The sequence below is a fragment of the Hemiscyllium ocellatum genome, chromosome 1, assembly GCF_020745735.1.
Source record: "Hemiscyllium ocellatum isolate sHemOce1 chromosome 1, sHemOce1.pat.X.cur, whole genome shotgun sequence".
In the NCBI taxonomy this organism is placed as follows: domain Eukaryota; kingdom Metazoa; phylum Chordata; class Chondrichthyes; order Orectolobiformes; family Hemiscylliidae; genus Hemiscyllium; species Hemiscyllium ocellatum.
Window position 1 is genome coordinate 18,942,304 of NC_083401.1, and position 21,506 is coordinate 18,963,809.

The following is a 21,506-nucleotide window of genomic DNA, read 5'->3' on the forward strand; positions in this document are numbered from 1 at the left end:
GAGCCAGGAGGAGACATGAGAAGTTGTTGGCGGATAGGATCAGGGTAAACCCTAATGCTTCTTATAGGTATTTAAGGAATAAAAGAATGACGAGAGTAAGACTAAGGCCAATCAAAAAATGAATATTTTTTGACAGTATTTACTGTAGAAAATGACAATGTTGTTGAGGAGAATGCTGAGGTACAGGCTACTAGACTAGGTGGGATTGAGGTTCACAAGGAAGAGGTATGAGAAATCCTGCAGAGTGTGAAAATAGATAAGCCTTCTGGGCCAGATGAGATTTATCCTAGGATCCTCTGGGAAGCCAGGAAGAAGACTGCCGAGCCTTTGGCATTGATCGTTAAATCGTCATGGTCTACAGGAATAGTGCCAGAAGACTGGAGGATAGCAAATGTAGTTCTCCTGTTCAAGAAGGGGAGTAGAGACAACCCTGGTAATTATAGACCAGTGAGCCTAACTTCAGTTGTTGGTAAAGTGTTGGAAAAGGTTATAAGAGATAGGATTTATAATCATCTAGAAAAGAATACTTTGATTAGGGATAGTCAGCACGGTTTTGTGAAGGGTACGTTGTGCCCCACAAACCTGATTGAGTTCTTTGAGAAGGTGACCAAACAGGTAGATGAGAGTAAACTGGTTATGTTATGTATATGGATTGCAGCAAGGTTTTTGATAAGGTTCCCCACAGTCGGCTATTGTACAAAATGCAGAGGAATGGGATTGTGGGAGATGTAGCAGTTTGGATCAGTAATTGGCTTGCTGAAGGAAGGTGGTGGTTGATGGGAAATGTTCATCCTGGAGTCCAGTTACTAGTGGTGTACCACAAGGGTTGGTGTTGGGTCCACTGCTGTTCATTATTTTTATAAACGACCTGGATGAGGGCGTCAAAGGGTGGGTTAGTAAATTTGCAGATGACACTAAGGTCAGTGGAATTGTGGATAATGGCGAAGGATGTTGTAGGTTACAGACAGACATAGGTAAGCTGAAGAGCTGGGTGAGAGGTGGCAAATGGAGTTTAATGCGGACAAGTGTGAGGTGATTCACTTTGGTCGGAGTAACCAGAATGCAAAGTAATGGGCTAATGGTAAGATTCTTGGTAGTATAGATAAGCAGAGAGATCTCGGTGTCCAGGTACACAAATCCTTGAAAGTTGCCATCCAGATTGACAGGGTTGTAAAGAAGGCATGCAGTGTTTTAGCTTTTATTAATAGAGGGATCGAGTTCCGAAACCACTAGGTTATGCTTACAGCTGTACAAAACTCTGGTGCGGCCGCACTTGGAGTATTGTGTACAGTTCTGGTCACCGCATTATAAGAAGGATGTTGAAGCTTTGGAAAGGATGCAGAGGAGATTTACTAGGATATTGCCTGGTATGGAGGGAAGGTCTCATGAGGAAAGGCTGAGGGACTTGAGGCTGTTTTTGTTGGAGAGAAGAAGGTTGAGAGGTGACTTAATAGAGACATATAAGATAATCAGAGGGTTAGATAGAGTGGACAGGGAGAGCCTTTTTCCAAGTATGGTGATGGCGAGCACAAGGGTCATAGATGTAGGACAGATGTCAGAGGTAGTTTCTTTACTCAGAGAGTAGTGAGGGTATAGAAAGCTTTGCTTGCAACGGTAGTAGATTCACCAACTTTAAGTACATTTAAGTCATCATTGGACAAGCATATGGACATACATGAATAGCATAGGTTAGATGGTTTTCAGGTTGGTATGACAGATTGGCACAACATCGAGGGCCGAAGGGCCTGTACTATGCTGTAATGTTCTATGTTCCATGTTCTACACTGGTCGGTGCCAATTCTAACCCTGTCTTGATTGGCTGTTGATTATTTCAAATTATTACAACACATTAGGGACAAGCTAAAGTGAAATTAAAAAGCTCAAATATTTCACACTATTCCAAGACTGTAATTGAAAACAAGCATCATTTTTCATTCCAGCATTCTCTGTTCTGACAACTGGGTTTAAATTGTACACCAGTTCTCTCCGAGTAACAGAACGGGGTGGGATTGAGAGTCAGAGGAGGGTGTAAGGAGGCTTCAAGGTGATTTAGTCAGGTCAAGACATGGAAGGAGCAGGCTAAATATGAAGTTATATACTTCAGTGTGAAAAACAGAAAGGATGGGTGTTATTTAAATGGTGACATATCGGGAAGTGAAGATGTACAAAGGGATCTGAATGTTCTTTCACACCAGCCAATCAAAGTAGACAAAGGAGTGCAGGAAGCAATTAAGAATGCAAGTGGTCTGTCTTACTGCAATTAAACAGGGCCTTGGTGAGACCACACCTGAAGCGGTGTGTGCAGTTTTGGTCTCCCAACCTGACAGATATACTTACCATAGTGTACAGTAACTGTTCACCAGTGTGATACAATGGATAGCATGACTGTCCTATGAGAAAAATTGGTTTGACTGATTCACTAAAGTTTTGAAGAATTTGAAGATTCTTGTTGTGCGGTGGTAATGTCCTTACCTCTGATTCAGGAGGCTAGGTTCAAATCCTACTTGTCCATCTTGCTTCTCACCTATCCACTCCATCCTCCTCTCTGATCTATCACCTTCACCCCCAAATTCATCTACCTATCACATTTTCAGCTACATTGCCCCCCCCCCCCCCCAACCCTACACCCCTCCCATTTATCTCTCAGCCCCCTTGGGCCACCCCCTCATTCCTGATGAAGAGCTTATGCCCGAAACATCGATTCGCCTGCTCCTCAGGATGCTGCCTGACTTGCTGTGCTTTTCCAGCACCACACTCTTCAACAGATTCAAATCCAATGTGCTCCAGAGATGTGTCAACAACTCTGAACAAGTTGAATTGGGAAGTATCTAAAAGAATCAGAGAGGGGATATGATTGAAATGTATAAAATTTTAACCGGGCTCATCAGCTGAACTCAGGGAGATGTTCACCCTTACTGGGGACCAAGGGTCACAGTCTCAGGATATGGGGTAGGCCTTTTCAGACTGAGATATGGAAATATTTCTTCATTCAGGAGAATGGTCAATCTGTGGAATTCTCTGCCACGGAATGCTATGGCAGTCACTTCGAGAAAGAAATTTGTAGACTCACTGATTTTAAAGGCATTGAGGGATAAGGGGAGAAGGTGGGAATAGTGGATTCAAAAGTAGGATCAGCCATGATAATATTGAATGATGAAACAGACTTGAAGGACTGAATGGCCTACTCCAGCACCTAGTTTCTACATTTATTTCACTGGCTGTTTATTGGGATTTTAAAAACATTATTGTATGATAAATTAGAAGACGTACCATAAAAGATCTGTTCTTCAAAGAATATCCTCTGTACCAACCTGTGGAACAAAAATACAAGTTACCTTACTGCCAATAAAAACAAGAACAAAAGGGTATCAATGATAAAACAAGTGCTGGAAGAATACATTGAGTTGAGTAACAACTAGGGAAACAGAAACCAAAACCGAAAGTAGTGCGGACAGCGGAAATCAGAAACAAAAACAAAAACTGAAATTGATGGAAAAGCTCAGCAGGTCCCGCAGCATCTGTGGAGAGAAGACAGAGGTAATGTTTCAGGTCCGGTGACCCTTCCACAGAAGCAGTTCATTGGATCCAAAATGCTGACTCTGCTTTCTCCCCACAGATGCTCCCAGACCTGCTGAGTTCTTCTGGCACTTTCCGTTTTTGTTTCTGATTTCCAGCACCCACAGTTCTTTCGGGCTTTCCATTGTTGGACGGATTGTACAGAGTGGAGTACAGTTTGATTGTTAGAATCGAACAGACCATCACTGGCCACCAAGGATGAGCTATTGGAAAACACGCACTGAACTATAAATCCTGGGAAGGTCAACTGGAATATTAATGGCACATGAGTAAATGTTCTGATAATCCATACTTTTTCTTTCACAGCAACATTGTGGAAATGTGTGAGGTGCTTCACTTTGGAAGGAGCAACAGGCATGAAGAGTACTGGGCTAATGGTAAGATTCTTGGTGGTGTAGATGAGCAGAAAGATCTCAGTATTCACGTGCATAGGTCCCTGAAACTTGCCATCCAGGTTGATAAAAAGGCATCCGGTGTGTTAGCTTTTATTGGTAGAGGGATCGAGTTTCAGAGCCATGAGGTCATGCTGCAACTGTACAAAACTCTGGTGTGGCCGCACCGCACTTGAAGCATTGATACAGTTCTGGTCACTGCATTATAGGAAGGATGTGGAAGCTTTGTAAAAGGTTCAGAGGAAATTTACTAGGATGCTGACTGGTATGGAGGGTAGATTCTATGAGGAAAGGCTGAGGGAAATGAAGCTGTTTTCATTAGAGAGAAGGTTAAGTGGTGACTTAATTGAGACATATAAGATAATCAGAGGGTTAGATCAGGTGGACAGAGAGAGTCTTTTTCCTTGGAGGATGATGGCTACCACAAGGGGACATAGTTCTAAATAGAGGGGAGATAGATGTAGAACAGATGTCAGAGGTAGTTTCTTTACTCAGAGAACAGTAGGGGCATGGAATACCCTGCTGGCATCAGCAGTAGACTCGTCAACTTTAAAGGCAATTAAATGGTCATTGGATAAACCTATGGATGGAAGTAGAATTGTGTAGGATAAACAGGCGTCAGATTGTTGCACTCCTGTACTGCACTGTAACGTTCTATATTCTATCTCTCAAGCCTGTGACCTCACCGACAGCAGCTGCTGTGTAGGAACAGTATTGCTTCCATATTCCCTTCCGAGTCATTCTCAAACTCCCCAACTTGCATTTCTCTAGCACCTCAACCTCCAAGGGGGTGGGCGGGGGAAAAGTGAAAAGAAACTAATAATCAGATTTTCCAAATTTATAGAGGCAAAACTGAACATAGCAGGACAGGTGACCAAACATTCTCTATACCACTCATGAGGTGGGTCAAATCAATCCATCGGCTAAGATCACTTCCAGAGTGTTCCTGCAATTCTTGATTTTGTACACCATGAGTTGTTCGCCCCACTTTTGGAAGCATGCTTTGAATGTTCAGATTCCAACCTCTGGAAATTCCCCTCACTAAACCCTCTCTTTTTAGCCCCCTCTCCCTCTCTCTGCCTTTAAGGTGTTACTTAAAACCCAGTGCTTTGCCTATCCCTTTGGTTAGCTGTCTTTACTGATTCTGTGTCAAATTCTGGCTGATAACAAATCTTTAAAGTACCTTGCTATGTCTTACTGCGTCAAATGTAAATTGTTTTTTGTATGACAGATGGAGAGGGAATTCCAGACCTCGGTGACCCTGACAGAAGTGTGTGTGTAGATTCAGACCCCTACTGGGATTGGCACTAAGCAAATGTAGCCTCAGGTTGTTTATAAGGATAGGTTGTGTTCTGACCTCCGCATTGGAACTGTTACAATGGGACTGCTCGATGGCAAAATGCACAGTTTGTTTTTTTTTACATAGAAGCAGAAACACCCCGAGCCAGTTACATTAACAAGAGAGGATTGATTGGTGGAGACAGCGTGCAATTGCAGCAGCAGAGAGCAGATTCCAAACACCATCCAGCTGAATATGATCGAGAACAGATTGTCTGAGATGAGTTTGTCGACCCTGTGCTCATTCCCAGCAGCTGGCTGACTCATTCCCCCCAGCATCAGCAACCTAATAAGGGGAGCGGAGCCGGAACAGGTTAGGAAGAGAGGAAGTGGGGGGGGGGGGGGGGGGGGGTTACTATACGGAGGGGGGAAACAATGTGCGGCAGATCCCAGTTTTAAATCCTAGTCTTTGGGGATGGCATGATGCCTCACAGCATCAGGAATCTGGGTTTAATTCCAGCCTCGGGTGACTTTCTGTGTGGAGTTTGCACATTCCCCCTGCGTCTGTGTGGGTTTCCTCCCACAGTCCAAAGATGTGCGTGTTAGGGGGATTGGCCATGTTAAATTGCCCCACAGTTTGCAGGCTAGCCATGAGAAATGCAGGGTTACAGGGATAGCATGGGGGAGTGTGTCTGGATGGGATACTCTGCAGAAGATTGGTGTGGACTTGATGGGCCCCATGGCCTGTTTCCACAACATAGGGATTCTATTTAAAAAAACCTTGAAATTGGGAAGGCATCTTAAACATCTCTTCCAATCACAACACCTGATGAGCTTTCTTTAGCTCCAGACTGGATAATTCCAATGTTCTTTTGGCTTGATTCCCATCTTCAACCCTCCATAACCTAAACTGGGTTTTAATGCACACTATGTCCCATTGTCCCATTATAGCTTCCATACCCAGCAACACCAGTATTCTTTTTCCCTCGTTTTGAGTCCCTCCATGGCTGTGCCTTCATTCCTACCAACCTTCCCCAGCCCAACCATACAATTTTAGATTTTACACAGATGGAGGCCATTCGACCCATTGCATCTACTGATTTCAGAATGGGACTGGACACAAATAACAGCACACAAATAGACAGCCACTCTCAGACAACAACTCACCAGGACAAAGGACCCAATACCCAGCATGAGCAAAACCAACGTGGTTTACAAAATACCATGCAAGGACTGCACAAAACACTACATAGGACAAACAGGAAGACAGCTAACAACCCGCATCCATGAACACCAACTGGCCACGAAATGACATGACCAGCTATCCTTAGTAGCCATACACTCAGATGACAAACAACATGAATTCGATTGGGATGACACCACCATTATAGGACAGGCCAAACAAAGAACAGCCAGGGAATTCCTAGAAGCATGGCACTCATCCACGAATTCGATCAACAGGCACATCGACATAGACCCTATATATCGGCCACTGCAGCAGACAGCTACTGACAACCGGAAGCGTCAGATTCAAACCAGTATAAATGCCGTTGGAATCAGCACAGAAGCGCTTCACAGGAGGCTCCCAAGCACTGAAGATGTCACCTAGAAAGAGGACGAAACATTTGCAAGAAAAACTCCCAGCTCGGCGAACAGAACCACAACAATGGGACTAATCTCCAGCCCTATGTCTGTAGCCCTCAAAATTCATCACTTTCAATCCTGTAACTTAGAGTGCATCACACTATTTTGGCTTCTGAGTCATTTTCCATTTTACTTCCTCATCCCCAAACAATCATGGCTCCAGAGACAAAGCCCCTGAGTTACAGAGTTCCCTCCCTAACATCTTCATAGCACATCTTAAAACCTGCTTTGTCCAGCAAACCTTTGTTCACCCTGTTCAAACAGCTCCTTATTAGACTCAGTGGAAAGTTTTGCTTAGTTAACTTACTGTATAGTTGGAACGTTACAGAATTATAGAATCCCTACACTGATCAGGCCATTCGGCCAATTGAGTACACACCAATCCACTGAACAAGATCCCACCCAGACCCAGCTCCCTACCATATCCCTGTAAACCCACATTAACTATGACTAATCCACTCAGCCTACATATCCTGGGACATTATGGCCTATCCACATAACCTGGACATCTTTGGTCTGTGGGGGGGAAACCGGAGCACCTGAAGGAAACCCATGCAGACACGGGGGCAATGTGCAAACTCCATACACATTGGCAGAGGGCGGAATCAAACTTGGGTCACTGGCTGTGAGGAAGCAATGTTAACCACTGACCCACCCTACCACCCAAGGTCAAAAGGTGTGATATAATCCCAGCTGATGGTAATACTGGGTAAGTCAGATCGCAGTGTGAAGCCTGGCTTGATATGGTCATGAACTTTAAAAACTATCAGTCACTGAAAACCTTCACAAGACACTACTGATGTACTTTTGAAAAAAGAAAACCAAACTTTATTGCACACAAGCTAATAATAAACCATGGTACACTGTACAAGAACAACTTGAAACAGTCTTATTACAAACATCAGAAATAAAAATTCAACCCTTTTAATCAACAACTGAACAGACACTCAAACTTCAATGAAAAATCTACTTTAAAGCTCATTATTCCATTGCCATGACTGTGATCAGTTTCATCTTGTCAAAGTTCTGCATTCTCTTCATGCTATTTCCTTTAGTTAATGCCTCTGCTTGAGACCCTTAAACAAGCTGCCATCTCAGCCCTACTTATTATTTAACAAATGTTCTTGAAAATTTTCTCTTTAATAGCTTTCAGTTTCTGGAACTTTACTCTTACTGACCTTTAAGCCACCTAGGCAGCCCCCTCAGCACAGAGGTTATGGAGATTGTTAAACTGACATCACTTCTGCTGCTGCCTATATTTTCTCTTCAAATGAATCCAACTTATTGAGCAACTAATGATTCAAATGTTTGTGTCTTTGTGATATTAGACTCATGTTTGACAATGACAGTTTTTTATTCCTTCTACCCTTTTTGCCTAATGCACTGAAGTATTCACCTGGAAAGTTGAGCCACCTTATTAAAATGCATTTTAAAAAAGACTTCCAACACCCTGAACACATTCAGAACAAAATCTAAACTGACAATAAGACTGTGTCTTCCTCTTCTGACCATACCTGCTATTCAATCTGATCCACTTTCAAACCCAAGTTTCCATATAACACATCATAAGCCTTCATCGCAGATAGGATCTAAATGCAAAGAGTTATTGTTATCAAAGGTGTGCAGCTCATAATTCCCCAGGTTGTATTCATTATCTAAAAACAGAGGTGATGTAAGCCATTAGCCCTTTAAGTCTGCTCTGCCATTCAATTATAACTCATGTTCTGGTCCTAACCCTGCTATCCCTGAATTCCCTTGATAATTAGCCTCTGCCTTGAACATGCACAGCAACTGATCGCCCACAATTCTCAGGATTAGAAATTTCCAGAGATTCACAACTCCCTGAGTGAAATGGTTTCTCACTACCTCAGCCTAAAACAGTCAAAAATGTAAGGGGAGGTGATGGTCTAGTGGTATTATTGCTAGACTATCAATCCAGAGATCCTGGTAGTGCTCTGGAGACTCAGGTTCAAATCCTTGCCTAGCAGATGGTGGGGGAAAATTCTGGCCCAGCTAATGACACCCACATCTTTTAAAGTATTTGAGACTGCAGCATTGAGCTATGATCTCTGGAGCTCCAGCCACAGCTTCTACCCTTGATAGCTTTTACGATCACCTCCATTCTATTAAACAACAGAGAACATGCACCTTGTCAATTCAACCTTTCCTCACAGGACATCCCCTACGTGTTAAGCATCACCCCAGTCAGTCCTAATTGCACCTTCTTCTAAGGCCAATATATTCTTCCCTGAGGAGATCTTGCACACTCCCAGTGTGGCCTTACCAAGGCCCAATAACATTATAGCAAGAATCCTTTATGTTGAAGCTGAGATCATTTTCCTGTTGATGCAGTATTGAGAATGGAATGCAGCACTCCAGATGAGATCTGATTAAGGTTCCACAACTGAGCAGCAATTCTTTACTTTGCAGATACCCTTTGAGATGAAGGCCAATCTTCCACTGTTGTTCATCTTTTTTTTTCCAGATACAACATCCCATGAATGATTAAAAAAAATTACCCAGCACATCAGCATGAGGATTATCAAACAAAATTCGGCATTCAGTGTTTCTGTGTCTCCTAGTATATTACATGGCGATGGTAGGAGTGTGGGGAGTCATAGAATCATTCAGCATGAAAACAGATCTTTCATCCCAACCAGTCCACATCAACCATGTTCCTATACTAAACTGGCCACACCTCCCTGCACTTGGCCCATATCCCTCCAAACATTGCTTATTCATGGACTTATCCAAATGTCATTTACATGTTGTAATTGTACCCACATCCACCACTTCCTTTGGACTTTCATTTCACACATGACCCACCTGGCGGGAAAAAAGTTGCCCCTCATGTCCTTTATAAATCCTTCTGCTCTCACCTTAAAATTATGTCTGCTAGTTTTGAACTCCCCCCACCCCAAGGAAAAGGCCTTTGCTACTCAACCTCTCTATACACCTCATGATTTTATAAACCTCCCCAAGGTCACCCCTCAAACTTCTGACAGGCCGATGAAAAAAAAACCAAAAGTAAAAATATGGGAGGCTGGGAGAAAAGATGCAGGAAACAGTTAACACAATGCGAGAGCCAGAATAGATATAAGGCAGACTTGATTGACTTAATGTCAATGTAATTCATAAACATCCATCCAATTCTGCAATGCTTTTCCTGTTGCCCATATATCTTTATGTCATTTTTTGTTTTTAATTAAAACCTCTATATTGGTCATCAACTTGTTTCTCTTCCAGATGCCATCTGGCACTTTTCATTTTCAACATGACCATCAAGAGATTTTCGGGAATATAATGGGAAATGACTAGTGCATGGGTCCGTGCTGGATTTATTCAAATATTCAATCACAGGACTGCAACAGGCTTTCTCGATGAATCCTACCAACACCATGTGGGGTCTGGCTTCTGACCAGGACCAGTGTTAGTGGCATTAAGTTTAATGGCAGTAGATCATCCAATGCCTGAGGAGCCCTGTGTCCATGGCAATGAGATGGCAATGTTATCCTGACTGAAATCTTTCAAACAGTTGGCTAGCGGGATCAACAGCAAAGATGAGACAAAAAAAAATCATGCTTCCCAAAGTCACAAAACGTCAAAAAACCTGATTGCCCAGTGCAGTACCTACTCACCCCAAGTGAATGTCTGCATTTTAACGGGGGAGGTCACCACTAACTTCACAAGGGGCAGACAGAAAAGGCAATACATTCTGGCCCAGCCAACAACATCCCATGAATGAATAAAAAAAATCCCCAGCACGTCAGCTTGAGGATTATCAAACAAAATTCGGCATTCAGGCGACATAGGGCGAGGAGTTAGGTTTTGAAGGATGCCTTAAAAGAGAAGACAGACAAAGAGGCAGAGGAATTTATAAGGGACCTTCCAGAACAAAGGACTCAGGTAACTGAAGGCATGGCAACTAAAATCAGAGAAATCAAAAGGCCAGAAATGGAGATGTGCACAGATCTCAGTAGTTCAGAGTCAATCCCATTGCTGTGGGTCTGGGGCCACATGTAGGCCAGACCTAAGGATGGCTGTTTCCTTCTCTAAGGGCATTAGTGAACCAGATGGGCTTTTCCCAACAATTAGCAATGTATTCATGGTCACTATTAGGCTCTTGAGTTTCTGTTTTCCTGCCCATTGATATCCCTCAACCAATCACACATTCATTCCACTGACGCTGTTTCTGACTGCTTATTGGAGGCAGCAAGATGGCCTTTATAGAGGTTCATAAACTCATGACAGGCTTGGATAGGATAAATAGCCAAGGTCTCTTATCCAGGGTAGGCGAGTTCAAAACTATAGGGCTTAGGTTAAGGTGAGAGGGGGATGAAATAAAAGGGTTCAAAGGGGCAACATTTTCCACACCGAGGATGCTGAGTGTACGGAATGAGCTGCCAGAGGAAGTGGTGGAGGCTGATACAATTATAACAGTTAAAAGGCACCCAGATTGACATATGATTAGGAAGGGTTTAGAGGGATATGGGCCAAACACTGGCAAATGGGACTAGATATATTTGGGTTACTTGTTAGCATGGATGAGTTGGACTGAAGAGTCTGTTTCAGTGCTGTACAACTCAAAGACTCTATCTACAAACAGGAGTGACTACATCTTTAAAAAGTGACTCATTGGCTGCATTGCTTCAAAATACGGTATTCTGAAGTTGTGAAAGTGATTACATCAATTCCCCCCACTAAAGGCATTGTGGGTTCACCTACAGCACATGGACTGCAGCAGTTCAAGAAGGCAGCTCACCATTACCTTCTCAAGAGACAACCAGGGACAGACAATAAATGCTGGCTGAGCCAGTGACCCCATGTCCCACAAGTGAATATAAAAAGTTAGCCCTTTTCTACTTTGCTTTCTTCCATCTCAGGAGCAGAAAGTAGACCCAGCAATAGGGTGTACCAAATCTTGAATGAATGCATATTTGTCCTCCTACCATGATCTGGTGCAGGCCAGGTGAATTTAACATCCCCAAGGTGTTAAATCCCCTGACTATCATTACTGTTGCTTGTTCGGTTTTAGATTATTTCTTACTGCCCTGACTTCTGTAAATCAGACATTGCCTGACCCCTCTAAGCATGTATAAGATTTTTATTTAAACAAGAATTCAGGTTGATTTTGGATTGAGCTTTTCAGTCAGTGCAATTGCTCAGTTTTGCATGTGCTGAATTCAATCCAATTCATTTCATTTCATAATTACATGCTTTAAAAGTGGGCACTTTTAAACCCACTGCTGCCTCACAGCACCAGAGACCCGTGTTCAATTCCCGCCTCAGGCAACTCTCTGTATGGAGTTTGCACATTCTCCCCGTGTCTGCATGGGTTTCCTCTGGGTGTTCCAGTTTGCTCCCACAATCCAAAGATGTGCAGGTTAGGTGAATTGGCCATGCTAAATAGCGAGTAAAAAATGAGGTCTGCAGATGCTGGAGATCACAGCTGCAAATGTGTTGCTGGTCAAAGCACAGCAGGTTAGGCAGCATCTCAGGAATAGAGAATTCGACGTTTCGAGCATAAGCCCTTCATCAGGAACGACAGTCCCGCAGGATGTGTTGCATGCCTGGTGCCCAGGTCCGGATTATCTTATCACCGCTTCCTTTCCTGCTGCCTTCATAAGTAATGGGGTGATAATTGCAAGCATCCAATCTGTAGGAATCATTCCAGAATATATGCAGATGGAAAATGCACCGACTATCTCTAAAACCATCTCCTTCAACACTTTGGGAGTTTGAATATCATGTCCAGATACTTATCAACTTCCAGCCTCATTAATTTCTCCTGTACAAACTTTAATTTCTCATTCCCCTGAGTCACTTAGATTTCTAATTCTGGGAGACTTCTTGCATCTTCCTTTGAGAACAGATACAAAGTCATCATTTCGCTTCTGCATCATTTCTCTTTCCCCATTATAAATTCTTCTGACTACCTGTAATGCACTCATCTCTATAACTTTACATAGCTACAGAAGCTTTTGCTATACATTTTTTATGTTTTTTTGCTAGATTGCATTCATATTCTGTTTTCCATTTCCTTCGTCCTTCTACACCCCTATGGTTCTAAAAACACCTATAGGTCTCCCTCCTGTAGGAAGGATGTTGAGAAACGTGAAAGAGTTCAGAAAAGATTTACAAGAATGTTGCCAGGGTTGGAGGGTTTGAGCTATAGGGAGAGGCTGAACAGGCTGGAGCTGTTTTTCCTGAAGCGTCAAAAGCTGAGAGGTGACCTTATAGGAGGTTTATAAAATCATGAGGGGCATGGATAAGATAAATAGACAAGGTCTTTTCCCTGGGGTCGGGGAGTCCAGAACTAGAGGGCATAGGTTTAGGGTGAGAAGGAAAAAAACTTAAAAGGGAGCAATGGGGCAACTTTTTCACAGAAAAAAGTGAGCGTATGGAATGAGGTACCAAAGGAAATGGTAGAGGCTGGCACAATAACAACAGTTAAAAGGCATCTGAATGGTACATGAACAGGAAGGGTTTAGAGGGATATGGGCCAAGTGCTGGCAAATCGGACTAGATGAATCTAGGACATCTGGTCAGCATGGACGAGTTGGACCAAAGAGTCTGTTTCCGTGCTGTAAATCTCTATGATTCTATGACCTCCTAATTGAAGAAGAAATTACTATTTTTGGCAAATTGACTATTTTAATTTCCTTCCTGAATTCTACTTTCAGAACCTCACCTCTCGCCTAACTGTTTGTAGCAACAATTTCTCACTGACTCCTCTTCTCGAGAAAGTAGTCTTGCTGCCACTTTTTGACAACTTTGAGTTTGCCACCAGGGAGGCATCACACCATTCCAGAGAGAGCCATCTAATGGTCTGACAATAGATTCTCTGATAACTAGTGCTCTTTCATTAATGATCTTGGCTCTAGCTACATTCCCTGAGTAACCATCAACCTCACAAATATGCAAAATGGAACTGAACAAATATGATATATGTTATGAAGCTGTAGAGGTGTACCGTACCTTTAAGAGAGGTGAAAAGCTACCAAGAAATTACAAAGCAGAGTCCTGAGCAAAGTAAGAGTATAATGCTTGGTTGAAACAAATAGCAGCAGCTATTTGTTATGACGCAACAAAAACAAATTCAATTTTGGCCAGTTTAAATTATGCTCCAAGAAACCAAAATCAAATCAAGCTCGAATTTAGTATTTTGATAATATTAAAACCAATGAAATGTTCCAAGGCTTTGGGGGATAAAAACGGACATTTTGAATAGTTGGAAGGAGATCCACAAATATAGATTGCAAGTTGAAGAGCTCTCTGAAGAGCAAAACATCAAAACCAACCTAGAGAAAACCTATAGAGGAAAATCTATAAGTGAGAATTGACAAAGCTGAGTGATTTTTTGAAATGTGATTTTTTTTTTTGTAAATTTTAATCAGGAGTTTTTACTAGACCAGTATTGTAGAGTGGGAGGTAAAAGATAGGTTTAAGAGAAAGGAGTTGTAAGTCGTAGTTGGTTTTAATATTCTCTGTTGGACTTCGAAAATAAATGGTTAATTTTAACTTTAAATAGTGACCTCTGGGATAGCTCTTTGCCTTTTGAAATTTAACAGGTTATGGCGTGAGATGAGCTTCTCTGTGTGTGGGGTTTAAATTAGCAGAGGGGTTTACTCCACATCATAACATGTACTCAGGAAGACTCCTGCACTAGCTGCCTAGTTGTCCATGACTGTCTTAAAATTACCCATTCTCATTCTACCTGCGCATTTCTAACCTGCAGTGTGACTAACTCCACACATGGACTATCCATATAATCCATATGGTTGCACAATAGATACTCCAGCCACAGTTCAATTCCCCAAATCCAAAATTCAAGCCTGTGGAGAATCTCCTGTTTTGGAGTTGCTCCACAGTCATAATGTAATTCTTCACATTTTGTAAATTCAATAACCATTTTATCCATTTTTCATCCCATCATTCATTCTGTAACATCTCCTACCTTGACTGTACTATCATCGACTCATTGATTCACACAACATAAAGAAGACCCCATTTCAAAAGGGACTTATATTGACTTTTGAAAGAGATGGAAAGCTGTTCTCCTCCTCAAAGCGTGGCTCAACATTTTGTTGTTTTTTAAGTACATAATCAATTCCTTTTTCAAGGTTACAATTGAATCTCTTTCTACTGCCTTTGATTTGGAGATGCTGGCGTTGGACTGGGGTGTACAAAGTTAAAAATCACACAACACCAGGTTATAGTCCAACAGGTTTAATTGGAAGCACTAGCTTTCGGAGCGACGCTCCTTCAACCACCTGATGAAGGAGTGTCGCTCCGAAAACTAGTGCTCCCAATTAAACCTGTTGGACTACAACTTGGTGTTGTGTGATTTTTAATTTTGTACTGCCTTTGAGACAGTGATTTGCAGAACATAGCTCGTTGGGTAAAATATGTTCTTCACGTCTCTCTGTGAGGTTTTGCAAATTGTTTCAAATCTATCTTCTCTTTTCCAACTCTCCTCCCAATGGGAATGGTTTCGCCCAATACATGGGATTAAAATTTACAATTTCCAACACCTCGATTAAATCTCTTCTGCTGTAAGGTGAGCATTTCCTGACACATTCTAGGTAATCATTCTCTCTCATCCTTGAGAAGGTGACTAAGGAAGTGGACGAGGGTAAAGCAGTAGATGTTGTGTATATAGATTTTAGTAAGGCATTCGATAAGGTTCCCCATGGTAGGCTAATGCTAAAACTACGGAGGTATGGCATTGAGGATACATTAGAGGTTTGGATTAGGAATTGGCTGGCTGGAAGGAGACAGAGGGTAGTAGTTGATGGACTATGTTCATCTTGGAGTGCAGTTACTAGCGGTGTACCACAAGGATCTGTTTTGGGACCATTACTTTTTGTTATCTTTATAAATGATCTAGAGGAAGGGCTTGAAAGCTGGGTAAGCAAGTTTGCGGATGACACAAAAGTCGGTGGAGTTGTGGATAGTGAGGAAGGAAGTGGTAGGTTACAGCGGGATATAGATAAGTTGCAGAGCTGGGCAGAAATGTGGCAAATGGAATTCAATGTAGCTAAGTGTGAAGTCATTCACTTTGGTAGGAGTAACAAGAAGATGGATTACTGGGCTAATGGTAGGCTACTTGGTAGTGTGGATGAGCAGAGGGATCTTGGTGTCCATGTACACAGATCTCTGAAAGTTGCCACCCAGGTAAATAGTGCTGTGAGGAAGGCATATGGTGTACTGGGCTTTATTGGTAGAGGAATTGAGATCCGGAGTCCTGAGGTCATGTTGCAACTGTATAAGACTCTGGTGCGGCCTCATCTGGAGTATTGTGTGCAGTTTTGGTCGCCATACTATAGGAAGGATGTGGAGGCATTGGAACGAGTGCAGAGGAGGTTTACCAGGATGTTGCCTGGAATGGTAGGAAAATCTTATGAGGAAAGGCTGAGGCACTTGGGGCTGTTCTCATTGGAGAAGAGAAGGTTTAGGGGAGATTTGATAGAAGTGTATAAGATGATTAGGGGTTTAGATAGGGTCGACACTGAGAACCTTTTACCGCTAATGGAGTCAGGTGTTACTAGGGGACACAGCTTTAAATTAAGGGGTGGTAGGTATAGGACAGATGTTAGGGGTAGATTCTTTACACAGCGGGTTGCGAGTTCATGGAATGCCCTGCCAGTAGCAGTGGTGAACTCTCCTTCTTTATGGTCATTTAAGCGGGCATTGGATAGGCATTTGGAAGTTATTGGGCTAGTGGAGGTGAGGTAGGATTCGGTCGGCGCAACATCGAGGGCCAAAGGGCCTGTACTGCGCTGTATCTTTCTATGTTCTATGTTCTATCCTTAATCCATAGGGAATGCCTGTTTTTGTATACCTTCATCAAGTAACAATGGAATTCTTTAAGGTCCAATGTTCAGACCACTGTTGCTTTTGAAAGACATTAATTCCTTGGATTTGAAATGCAGAGCACAATTTGCATAGGACACATTGGAAGCAAAGGAAATAGGTACAGGAGTAGGCCATTCGGCCCTTTTCGCCTACGCCACCATTCAATGTGATCATAGCTGATCATGCATTGTCAGTATTCCATTCCTACTTTATCTCCACCACCTTTGATCCCTTTAACTGCTAGGGCCACGTCCAGCTCCCTCTTGAATGTATCTAATGATCTGGCCCCAACAGCTTTCTGTAGGAGAGAATTCCACAGAATCACAACTCTCTGAGTGAAGAAATTCTTCCTCATCTCAATTCTGAATGGCTTACCCCTTATTCTTAGTCTGTGAGCCCCTAGTTCTGGACTTGCTTAACATCGGGAACAGTCTTCCCACATCTAGCCTGTCTGGTCCCATCAGGATTTTATATGTTTCTTTGAGATCCCTCCCTCATTTTGCTTAATTCCAGTGAGTACAAGCCCAGGACCTCCTAGGTCAGTCCTGCCATCCCGGGAATCAGTCTGGTGAACCTTCGCTGGACTCCTTCAATAATGAGAATGTCCTTACTCAAAGTAGGAGACCAACACAATACTCAAGGTGTGGCCTCACCAAGGCCCTGTTAACTGTTGCAAGACATCCCTACTCCTATCCTCAAATCTTCTCACTATGAAGGCCAGCATGTCCCATTAGCTTTCCTCACTGCCTGATGCATCTGCATGCCAATCTTCAGTGACTGTTCCCTTGTTGCACCTCACCTTTTCCTAAACTGCCATCATTCAGATAATAAAATGTAATAAACGGCAAGGAAAGTCAAAAGAACACAGAGCGTTAATGGAATGTCAGGTGCACAATGAGGGTGGTTTAACATGAAAAACATAATATGATTAAACATTGTTAAAGTCTTGGGGCATAGTGGCAGTGTCCCAGCCTCTGAGCCTGAAGGCCAGGCCCAACTCCTACCTTCTCCAGAGATGTGTAGCAACACCACTGAACAGGTTGATTCGAAAATCCCACAAGTATGCAAGAACAGAGACACCTCAGGGTCTTTACACAGAGATAATTGAAGACAACGACAAGTAAGCACTCGCAGTTAATACAGCAAAAGGACTGCTGGGCTTTACAAATTAGATACACGATCCTGGCCCCTAATTTAACCCATTCAAAATCCAAAAGACCATAAGTCATAGGAGTGGAAGTAAGGCCATTCGACCCATCGAGTTCACTCCGCCATTCAGTCATGACTGATGGGCATCCATCCACTTGCACTCAATTGTAATGGAGTCTGACATAGGCTGTACAGGCTAGTAAATCAGGCAAAGGCCAGACTCAAAAGATTAGCTTCTCCCCAGCTGGAATATTATGTGCTCAACTCAGAACCAGAGTTTAGGAAAGATGAGGAGCCTTGGTAGAAGATGTGGGCGGCACGGTGGCACAGTGGTTAGCACTGCTGTCTCACAGCGTCTGAGACCCGGGTTCAATTCCCGACTCAGGCGACTGACTGTGTGGAGTTTGCACGTTCTCCCCATGTCTGCGTGGGTTTCCTCCGGGTGCTCCGGTTTCCTCCCACAGTCCAAAGATGTGCGGGTCAGGTGAATTGGCCATGCTAAATTGCCCGTAGTGTTAGGTAAGGGGTAAATGTAGGGGTATGGGTGGGTTGTGCTTCAGCGGGTCGGTGTGGATTTGTTGGGCCGAAGGGCCTGTTGCCACACTGTAAGTAATCTAATCTAAGATACAGAATAAATTCACTGGAAGTGGTTCCAAAGACAAGCAATTTCAGATTGATGGAGGAAAGTGGAGTTGGTGAACCAGATGTATAAAGGCCAGAAGAACATTTAACAGAGGTGCAAAAATCAGGAACAATTAGATTAAGTAAATACAGATAAAAAGGTCCCGGTGTTTAAAGGCTCATTGATGGGTAGAACCAATTGACACAAGGAGGAGGAAGAGAAGCCTCTTTTAGAAACAAATGGTGTGGATTTGTCTGTTTTTTTTTGTCATTTATTATTTCACAGGCTTTACTGTCCAAGCTGGATCTTATTGTCCATCCTCAAATGCCCTTAAGATGATGGTGAAACACTGCAGACCATACGGTCTAGGTAGAGTCTCAGTGCAGTTAGAGAGGGACTCCCTGAAGGAACGGCAATATTAGTTCCACATTAGCATGATGTGTGACATCAAGATAAGAACTTGCAGATGGCAGTGTTCCAATACATCTTTTCAGATTTAGATTACTTACAGTGGGGAAACAGGCCCTTCAGCCCAACAAGTCCACACTGACCCGCCGAAGCGCAACCCACCCAGACCCATTCCCCTACATTTACCCCTTCACCTAATATTACGGGCAATTTAGCATGGCCAATTCACCTAATCTGCACATTTTTTCTCAACTTATCTTTCAAGGTGGAAGAGGGTGCAGGTTTCGAAGGTGCTAGCACAGGAAATGTCAAAGAGCAGCTTATTGCGAAGTGATATTGATAGCACAGTCAACCACACCTTCCATCATATGGCTGATTATCAAGAATAGACTGTTTATTTGCAGAATGAAATATGTCATGTATTTTGTGGACAGAACATGGCTGAACACTTTTCTGCACTGTCATCAGTTGTCAGTGCTATAGCTTTACTGGAACAACTTGGCTGGGGGGCTTGGCTAATTTCAGAGCAGAAGTCTTCAATATTACTTCCAAAATATCATTCAAACCAATAAACTTTGCAACACCCGATGCCTTGAAACATTATATGTGCCAGATGAAGTGGTCGATACAGGTATAATTACAACATTTAAAAGATATTTGGACAGGTACATGAATGAGAAATGTTTAGAAGGATATGGGCCAAATGCAGGCACGTGGGACTAGGTTAATTTGGGAAACTTGGTTGAGTTAAACCAAAGGGTCTGTTGCCCTGCTATATGACTCTCTGATTCTATATTAGCCAAAGACCATCTTCCGTAATGCCTGGAATCTTGGGAATAGACGAAGATGGGTGGGGTGATACGTGGGTTAGACTAGATTTAATAGTAGCTTTCCAAAGGGAACTGGATAAGTGCCTGAAGGAATAAGAATTGCAAGATATAGGATGGCATTAACTGTATTGTTCTCTGGAAAAGCGTACGCTGCCACGAATGGCCTCATTTTGTGCTATAGCCCTCTAAGAGATCATTCTATTATTTTCAAAATTTCTTTTAGTCTTAAGTAAAACAGCAACAACCTCAACTCCCCCCTCAGGATACCACTCCTACCTTTACACATCACCCTAAACACTTTGAGACATAACCCGACATGAATACATGGTCAACCTGACTGAACTGTTTCACACCATCCAGGAAACACCAAGATACCTTCAGTTAGCTGGCTGCTCTCACTTGCTCGCTTGATTGCCTCAGAAGAATTTGCACCAGAAACGTCAGCACCAAACCTGACACAAACCTGGGACTTTGTGACGATTGCACACTCACCTTCGCAGGTTTGGAGGATGTTGACTGTATCTCCGATTTGGAGGGGGATATGGTGCTCATGTGTCCCTTTGAAATTCCATACAGCTGGGTTAAAAAAAAAGAACAAAAGGTTAGGGAGAAGGTAGGGTTTGGTGAAAAAGTGACACAGCAAACACAAGATGAAAGATTTATGGTTCAAATTGATGTTAACATAAATGGAATATAAAATGTTCTGTTGAATAGTGCTGTAGTAAAAGATACGATATACTGACACAGTAGTTATTAGGTGATGGCGTAGATTACTATTCAGAAGGAAATATTTAATCTCAAATGGCAGAGTCTGAAATGAATGCAGAGTAAACAGATCTGAGAGATAAATTAATAATACTTACATTTATACATAGTGCCTTATCACATTGAATTGTCTTCACATAATGAATTATCTTTGGAGTGCAGACATGCTGGTGTTACACAACTACACAACTCCACAAGCAGCAAAGTGCTGAAAGGTATTAATCTTGATTCAGTGGGTAGCACTTTTGCAGTTGAGTCATGGAAACTGTGGGCTTCGGTCCCACTCCAGAGAGCGTAACAAAAAAAAGAGAGACCATTTGGTCCATTGTAAACATGCTTGCTGAGAAAGTAAGAGTTATCCAGGCTTATCTCCCTTTTAAACACTAAATGTGTTGCCTTCTATGTTCTGTCAATTCCAGTGTAAATCTAACAACTCTTTGAATGTAAGGACTGTCCTGTGACAAGCAAATACTAAACCCCTACCATCCTTTGCATGCGTAATTTCCTTAGCTCCCCTATAATCCTTCCATCAATTATTTCGAAATCTATAACCGAGAAGAAACATTGCTGGAGAAACTCAGCAGGTTTGGGGGTGAAACTGGGAAGACTGGAGAGGTTAATGTTTTGAGTTCGCTGAAAACTCTCTCAGCTGGCTACTAAAATAGACTGAATTGGAAAAACCTAGAACCCTTACAATTTTATATGCTTCAGTTAACTCTGCCTCAAGCAATCCATATTCAGCAAATTATTTTTGATAGCTAAACTCTCCTGCTCTTCATCAATGTGGTCCTGTGAGATTTTGTTTTTGTCTCTACATCAGTGGCAGATGGATAATGCTTTCCTATTATATACAAAAGCCAGCAACTCCAACAATGAATCACTCTCACGATTCTGGTGCCTTGAACACACTACTCCCAGCAAGCATTGCCACTCCCACAACATCTGGACATGGACATAAAACATCTGGACATGGACATAAAACAT

General features: G+C 42.6%; 1 protein-coding gene across 2 annotated transcripts in view; it reads right to left on the minus strand.

The window, feature by feature from the left end:
• The window catches only part of LOC132824791 (dedicator of cytokinesis protein 2-like), a 1,235,709-nt gene that overhangs the window by 1,145,096 nt on the left and 69,107 nt on the right, over positions 1–21,506 (minus strand). For both annotated transcript variants that reach the window (XM_060839646.1, XM_060839560.1), the window contains exons 2-3: positions 20,250–20,333; positions 3,271–3,311 (exon numbers count right to left, since the gene is read on the minus strand). In XM_060839646.1, coding sequence (XP_060695629.1) covers positions 3,271–3,311; positions 20,250–20,333 — 125 coding nt within the window. The remainder of the gene's footprint in view (positions 1–3,270; positions 3,312–20,249; positions 20,334–21,506) is intronic.